This window comes from Balaenoptera ricei, chromosome 1 (genome assembly GCF_028023285.1).
Source record: "Balaenoptera ricei isolate mBalRic1 chromosome 1, mBalRic1.hap2, whole genome shotgun sequence".
Taxonomy (NCBI): Eukaryota; Metazoa; Chordata; class Mammalia; order Artiodactyla; family Balaenopteridae; genus Balaenoptera; species Balaenoptera ricei.
This window is the reverse complement of record NC_082639.1, coordinates 134663667-134671821: the sequence shown is the minus strand read 5'-3', so window position 1 is coordinate 134671821 and position 8155 is coordinate 134663667. Positions and strand designations below refer to the sequence as shown.

Sequence of the window (8155 nt, the reverse complement as noted above, 5' to 3'; positions counted from 1 at the left end):
TGCATCCATAGACGTGAAAGACAGCCTCCCCTGAGGTAGACAGTAGACCCACCCCAAGAGGTGAGTTAAAAGGTGTCATTTTCAGTGTACCAAAATGTGCTAGGCCACTTAAGATGAGTGTAGAACACCCTGGGAGCTGCTTCTCCCTGACTCTGCATCTTCACATGGCAGCCCAGAGTTTCATGTTCGTTACTCATAGTCTTCCTCCTGTCTGGCTCGCGGACCTTAGGTGAGATGAGGAACTGTAGAACTGCTGGACCCTGTGGTCTCAAGATCCTCTTGGTTCATGTCTTCTCTCTTGACCTCAAGTGGACTTAAGAAGACCCTCATTCAAGACAACATTCTCAGTGCCTATAACAAGAAACCATAATGGAGAGAATCCCAAAGTGCTTTTCTTAGAGCTTATATAAGCCAAAAAATGTCTTAGATTCCTCAAAATTGACCAGAGAGAGCTCAGATACATTGACATATAAATGGTCAGCATTGGTGAGATTGAACACAGCCCCCAGGTAGCTGCTGCGGGCCCACATCTGGCCAGTAGTGCAGTAGTTCATCATCTTCCCCTCCATGAGCACCAGGTCCTGGGGGTACCTAAAGTTCCTCGTGTAGACCTTGTGGTTCAGGGGCTGGTTGTTGCAGGACTGACCCCGGAAGTACACTTTGGAATACACAAAATACAGCCCAGTTTCATTGATCACAAGGCTGCCCTTCTTATACTTCACCCCAGAGACCAGGGCAATTCCATAAGTGTCTTCCCATTCCAGAGGGATGGATCTTGAGTTGGGCTTGCCTGAAACCAAACCAGAGAGGAGCTTTCAGCCAGGAATGCTCATGTATCAACCAACCAAGCTTCCAAGGCAAAATTGTGGACCGTTCCTTGAGCAAATGCTTTTTACCCCAAATGACATAGCCCATATTGAACCAGGTGATGGATCAGGCCTGACCTGTTACTGAATTTCTTCACACCTTTATCAAATTGACGTCTTCAATTTTATCATCCACACATCTGGGACAATAGCATATACCCCTAATCAACTGCAGTGAGAAATGATTGGGATGATTTTAGCTCTCTGGAACAAAGTTTCAGAACTAGTACCAAAACTACTAGGGTTTGAGGTGCATTCATGAGGTGAAAAGTCAAATCCAAGGAACTCTGAAGTTCTAAAGTTGGGAAGGACCTTAGGGATCATCTAGTCCAATCTTTACCGCACTAAGGATTCTTCAGTGTGGGCAAAAATCCCCTTTCATTTGTATCTCCACAGCATTATGTACATTCTTAAGCAGAGAATGCTGGAATTATTGCTTATGCACCTGTCTTTCCCTGTTAGATTGTAAGCTCCTTGAAGGCAGGAGCCATGTGTGGTTCATCTCCATGTCCCCCAGGCTTGGCACACAGCATGTGCTCAAGAAATGTCTGTTTATCTAAATTGGATCATTTTACAGCCTCTGCTGAAATAATTTCAGGGACAGCAGCATACCACTTTCCGTGATACTTATCCACTTTTCAGATATTTGTGGACTTTACACTGGGAGTGCCCATACCACCTTGCTATCAAATCATTTCACTCCACTACATGACCATTAGTGCCAGGACTGGGCTTCCCCTCTCCTTTTTCTACTCATGGACAAAGAAGAGTAAAGCTCCTACAGAAAACCAGGGAAACACGTACTAAAATAATTCATCATTCCCCATCTCCCCAGCTCTCACCTCTTGGACCTGTGGCCCAAATTCCCTAAGGGTCATTGAAATGAGTGAAAAGAGTGAGCTCCTTATGGGCAAGGATCACGTCATAAGCAGCTCCATTTCTCCAGTTTAGAACAAGGCCTTGCCCAGAGTAGGGGCTCAATGTGTGTGTGAGGTTGACCTGACTAGAAAGATGTAACTACTCTTGGGTTTCAAATACTGTCACTGGAAAGTATCAATTCCTGCAGAGCACAGTCATGGAGACCAACCAGCTCTTCTGCTTTCTGCCAAAGGCTTTCCCAAGCCCATCTTCCAGATACAGACCTGTTAAATGGGCTGCCTTTCTCAGCTCCTTTTTCTCAGAGGGTGGATTGGGGTGACCTGTTTCATAGAGAGATGAAAGATATATGTAAAAAATGACATAACAACTATTCTTTTTGTGGGACTCTAAGCAGGGCATTTAAATAAAAGAGGTTTTATAAGCATAAATGGCAACAGTCTAACATAACCAACTCATTCAAGTCCAAATTGTAGGAATTACAACAGCCTGTATTTCAGAAACAGAGAGGTAAAAAGAAACTAAATTAAAATAGACACATGCATAAATTATAATGTTACAATAAAATAATAGAAAGGTTAGTTTATAAAGATGTGTCATATAAGTTATTGCATTTATAACTGGCCACAACTCTTTGAGGTAGAGATTACTGTCCCATCTTATAGATGGCAAAATGAGCTTAAAAGTTGGGTGGCTTGTATACGTATAACTGAATCACTTTGCTGTACACCTGAAACTAACACAAAGTTGTTAATCAACTATACTCCAATATAAAATAAAAAGTTATTTCCTGAAAAAAAAAGTTGGGTGACTTATCCAAGAAGACCTGGTTACTCAGTGTCAGAGTGGGACTGACATGTCTCCTGAGTTCAAATCCAAGGCTCTCTCCTCTCTGACTCAGCTGCCCTTAGGACTCTGCAGGACAAAGGCTGAAGAAGACTGCTATTCTCCAGGCCACTAGGTCTTCCCCAATAGCATTCTACAATCTGCCCCAAATAAATTATCCTAAGATCTCAAACACCTTGAATGCTCCTCACTGAATGTGTAATTATGTACAAGTGTCCCCCACCATGTGATCTCTGCCTATCTGTCCAGCCTTATCTTGCTTACTCACCCACACTAGACATAGCTGCACAACAGTTCTGAACCCACCCAGCTTCCCTGCCTCTGTGCCTTTGCCCATGCTGTTCCTTCTGCCTGGGATGCCCTCCCAAACAGATCTCTGTCCTAAATTCCTATCAACCCTGCAAATACCATCTAAAATACCTCTTTTCTTGCAAAACCTTCCCAAGCCTTTCTAATCAAATATGATTGTTCCTGCCTTTGAAACCTAGAAGCACTCTGTCTTCACCTCTCTTGTCAGTTTTGACTCCCCTTTTTCTGTGGTAACTGTATAATTCATCTTACTCCCCAAATAAATGGCAAATTCCTTACTATATGTTTAATCCACCAGAGTAATTAGCTCAGTTTCTACCCCAGGGCATGTGATCAGTACATGTTTGCTAAATTAAATTGAAAGATTTAAAATAGACAACAGTTCTCAAAATAGGTACTATTTCTCTGACTTTAGATATTTCAGTGGAATAGCTCTACCACTTAATGAATTTAGCTAAGACGTTCAAGAAAGTTTCATAGAAAGGCGCTCATCCACATCAGGCTTCTCATGATTAGCCTGTAAAACTCTATATGGCGTGAGAATGCTCCAATCAGCTGAGAATATGATGTAAGCAATTATTACCTCTGTAGCCACCCAGGACCACCCACCATGAATGAGGTGTTAGTGAACAGGAAAGGCAAAACTGAGTCTCTTCTATATTCCTACACCACAAACCATCTGTGCAGCTGATCTGGCATTCAGCCATGAACTGACAGGAAATGGAACAGAGAATCACATGTTGTATATCCCTCGCAGTGTTATTCTCATAGAAGGTGCTCAATAAAAATATCTGCTGGATAAATGCTGGAATAAAGTAGAAATATATCCTATATTTTGGTGATGACTGTATCCTGCTCCAGGGTCTTTGCACATGCCATTCTCAGTGCTGGAATGATGTTCCCAGCCTCCTACCCACCCACACACATCCACACATCCACATTAACAACACCTCCTTAGAGGGGACTTTCCAGACCACTCAATCTTAGGTCACACTTAGTACAACTTAAAAGTATGTTGTCTGTTTGCTTGCTTTTGTTTATCTTCTCTCGCACGCTAAGAGCTCCATGAGGGCAAGCCGCTTGTCTCTCGTTCTGTCATCACCCACTACCCAACACCCAGCCTGGAGCACAGGAAACACTCCAAGAACATTTGTGAATGAATAAAAGATTTAATGAGTTAACTGTGGAAAAATGAAAGTGAACCAAATAAGAAAGGTTAAATAACCTACAATAGTACCTTCCAGAGAAAAATCACAGTTAACCTGTTGGAGTATAAATCCTTCTAGATGTTTACTAAGACTATAAAAATATGCATATGTCAATATTAAACTAAACACACTTCTTTATAACTTGTCTTTTATCCAACAATATAGAATACACAATCTCTATGGCATTAAATGTCCTTCTAACATATAGCTTTTTTTCTTTTATTTATTTATTTATTTATTTATTTATTTATTTATTTATTTGGCTGCGTTGGGTCTTCGTTTCTGTGCGAGGGCTTTCTCTAGTTGTGGCAAGTGGGGGCCACTCTTCATCGCGGTGCATGGGCCTCTCACTATTGCGGCCTCTCTTGTTGCGGAGCACAGGCTCCAGACGTGCAGGCTCAGTAATTGTGGCTCACGGGCCCAGTTGCTCCGCGGCATGTGGGACCTTCCCAGACCTGGGCTCGAACCCGTGTCCCCTGCATTGGCAGGCAGATTCTCAACCACTGCACCACCAGGGAAGCCCTAACATATAGCTTTTAGTTGCTGTGTATTATGCTCTCGTCTGAATACACCGTAATGTATTTAACTAATTTCCTATTAAGAGGCATTTAACTTTCTTCTGACTGGTTTATTATAAATAGCCTTATAAGGAAGTGATGAACATCCTTATTATAAATTTTCAGGCACATTTTGATTATTTTCTTAATAAAGCCTTAGTGATGAGATTACAAGGTAAATTAACAGTTTTAATCCTTTGATATCTTTTTCCCAACTGCTCTTTAGAAAAGGTGTAGCAATTTACATGCCCACTGACTCTCAACTGTTGAAGCAGACCCTTTTCTCTCACGTTTTTGCCAATCCGGGGTTTTTTTTTTTTTTAAACTTCACTAATTTGCTGGATAAACCTGGGTATCCCCCTTTTTAAATTTGCATCTCTTAGCTCATTAGTAAAGTTGCTAATTTGATTTCCATGTGATAATTCACCAATTTCTGGTCCATCTGGGTTGATCTAGGAAAGATACTTGATACTTGTTTAGTGGGACAGGTAGACCTGACTCATCTGTTCACTTGACTTTTAATTACTAAAATGACTCCAGAAAGTGGGTGAAAGATGAGTAATTAGGTACCCATTTTATCAGCCACATTCCACTGATTTTCAAAGCTATCTTATTTTAGAAATCCTCCAGAGGCTTTATTTTTCTAACAAATGTTTTTACTCTGCTTGGGTACGTCTGGAATTTCTAACTCTTTAGGGACTCAGACCCAGAACTAGAAACCAGAGGACCCTATGGATGGCTCCTACAAGAGCCTACCTGCTAGGGCAATAGGGTGACTTGGGTTTCTCAGGCATATCCTGAGAAATTGGAATAGGCTCCCCTTACTGGGTGGCCAGTGCTGTCTTCTGTTTTCTTCCCAATTTCTAAGGATGAGATTTAACTATTGTCTTTGCAGAGGCATCTTGCTTGTCATCTTTATTCTCATTCCATGGCCATCAGAACGAGACAGGAGTTTCCCTATGTCATGAGGCACCAGAGCATGTACTGGGAAGCACTATAAGTGACAAGGCATTAGGAGCCTATGTTCCTTCTCACTCCAGTTTCACAGCAGCGGTCTTGGGCACATCACCTAATCTATCTGGTGTTTTGTTTCTCTTCTGAAAAATGAGATGACTGGACCAGATGTTCTCTAAGCTCCCTTCCAACTCTTACCAAATCTAAAGTTCAGTGAATCTTAGTTTAATGAGTTGCAGTATTCTAAATCTATCTGTCCACAGTTTCCAAAACTATGTCCTGAAACTTTAGAAGGTCAATGTTCAACATTTTCATCTTCTTCCTGTCCTGGATCTCATACAAAGGCTTTTCCTTTATTATCAAAGGTAGCTCACGATTGCCTCTGTGAGTGAAGTGGGACTACCCTTTGAATAATGGCAAAAGTCTTCCTCCAAGCTTTCCAGTGGCTGCAAAAGAACCATCCTAATGTGGATGATTGGTTGCCCACTTTTTAAAAGCTTAAATATATCCTATGAAAAAATTTTAAATAAGGTCTGACTCAAGTAATCTCTTATAGAGATTAAATAGGAGAGCATGGATCTTTCCCAGCAGCAGCTATCTCTGCCTTTACCTCCCCTTCTCTCCCGAGAAGTTATAGCCACAGCCCTGTGCACGGGAACCAGGAGGCATGAGGAAGGGGACAGGCCTGGAGCCAACTGCTAAGGGGCAAAGGTCCAGGGCTGTATATGTGTGTTGCCCTTTCCAAATTCAGGCAGAAATTATTTTGACTTTTGTGCGATACTCAGCTACACTAATTTTGAACAATTAAATTCACTTCGTATTTTAGGCCAGCTCAAAGAACCAAAATGACCAGAGATTCAGAATTGCTTAGGATTCCTCTTCCATAGTATACATATGCCCAAGAATGAGATGGAATTCAAGGCATGCCCCCAACATGGTTCAGCGCTAAGGACTATCTTTCTAACTCATGTACACGCATGAAAGGACTCACCTATTTGCTTCTCCAAAGATGATTCTGTATGCCTTTGGCTGGTGGACTGGTGAAACCAAAAGAGAAAAGGTATATAATAAATATGAAGTTCTTTAAGCAAAGGAGGCAGAATTGTCAAATAAACTAAACACTGGAAAGGGAATCTAAACACCTTAAAACTTCTGCTAACTCAGACTCCGGCCAAGTTGTGCCTCTCCATGCCTCAGTTTTGTGATCTGAAATAGTTCCAATATTTTTAAGTATTTTCAAGGAACTTTAGTTTGTCCATTTGAACAAATTCACTTGTAAGCAAGATTCCAAGTTCCTTTTCTTTCTTGAATCACTGAGTATAAGGTAGGTAGCAGCCAACTGAGAAAAGAAGAACTCTCATTACCAGTCCTAATTTGGCCCTGATCCTTCCCAACATAGATAAAATTCCTTTCACTCATTTGAGCCCCCATTTCTCTGCGTATAGAACAGGATGGCTAGAATGATTCATTCCTGAGACAGGAGAAAAGGATTGCCAAGTACTTTGCAAGCAAGACTGTGGTCCACATGGGTCCCTGTCACCTTCCTCCCTCCACTACAGCGGGGCTGTCTCACACCCGTGCCTTCAGGGCACAGCAATTCACGGGGCCGCTTACCTCTCTGAGTTCGGCCAGTTCCTTCTGCAGATGGAAGAGCTGAAATAGTCCCATCCCCAATCCAACCAGGGCCACCAGAACCATGAAAAACATCACGAGGAGACACAGGCCTGTGTTGTGGTCCCTCCTCTTCTTCAGAGGTGGTGGTAGTGGCGGTGGCCTCCTTTGCCCGGGCCTTCCTGGCACAGAGGACGGACAGGGGAAGACTGACCCTGGAGGGGCCCAGGGAGAGCTGGCACTGCTGTCCACCCAGAAAATCTGGGGGTACGGGTAATTCAGGGGCCGTTGCATGGCAGCAAGTGCCTCGGGCCAGCCCCCAGCCAAGGGCTTTCCTCCTTCTCAGTCCTGGGGAGTCCCGGGTGTCAAGGACGGGACTCCTGTTTCTTCTGAGTGCTCGAGAGAAAGGAGCCGGCTCTCTCTTTATAGAGTTTCCAGAACCCAGGGAAACACCTCTCTTTCGTTCTTTCTTTCCCTCTTTCTGCTTCTCAAAGAGACACCCACTCGCTTTGCATCTGAAGCTGAGAAGCCTCAAGAAGCTCAGAGCAAACCCAGGGAAGTTTCCGCCCACAATCTTCTGATGAAAGCTTTCAAAACCCCAATTGCTGCTGCCTTGCTGCCTGAAAGGCTGGTAGGGCGGGTTCCTCACCTCAGGCCCCGCGAGAGCAGGTAGCCGCAGCACCGCCCTGAGGACTTTGGCCATTGCCCGGCCATGGGGAGAGTGGCCAGTGGGGCACATTCAGGCACTGAGGGGCGAGAGCACGGAGTCATGGCCAGAGAAGCCGCTTCTATGTCTCACCTTTGGCAGGAGGGAATCGTCCCCCTGCCGCCATCCCTTCCCCACACCCAAATACTATTCACCCTGACATAGCAAAGCAACATAATTTACAGCTTACAAACCTGCTCCGCCCACTCTGTAGAGATCAGA

General features: G+C 43.5%; 1 protein-coding gene across 2 annotated transcripts; it reads right to left on the bottom strand.

The window, feature by feature from the left end:
* Positions 1–395: 395 nt before the first annotated feature.
* FASLG (Fas ligand) lies at positions 396–7521 on the bottom strand. Of its 2 annotated transcripts, XM_059903554.1 has the most exons (4): positions 7231–7521; positions 6608–6653; positions 2009–2065; positions 396–790 (listed from the first exon to the last, which is right to left on the bottom strand). In XM_059903554.1, the coding sequence occupies exons 1-4, from the start codon at positions 7519–7521 to the stop codon at positions 396–398; spliced, it is 789 nt and encodes a 262-aa protein (XP_059759537.1). The 2 variants fall into 2 exon arrangements, with proteins under 2 accessions (XP_059759537.1, XP_059759547.1); XM_059903564.1 differs by lacking the exons at positions 396–790; positions 6608–6653 and having other exon boundaries at positions 2030–2065.
* Between the last annotated feature and the right edge of the window lie 634 nt (positions 7522–8155).

Bases quoted from the DNA above. Each gene is read 5' to 3' on its own strand.
- FASLG (XM_059903554.1), bottom strand. From the start codon at position 7,521: ATGCAACGGCCCCTGAATTACCCGTACCCCCAGATTTTCTGGGTGGAC. The intron at 6,654-7,230 runs GTAAGCGGCCCC...TGGTTTCACCAG, and splicing joins AACTGGCCGAACTCAGAGAG to TCCACCAGCCAAAGGCATAC. The intron at 2,066-6,607 runs GTGAGTCCTTTC...TCTATGAAACAG, and splicing joins ATCTTTGGAGAAGCAAATAG to GTCACCCCAATCCACCCTCT.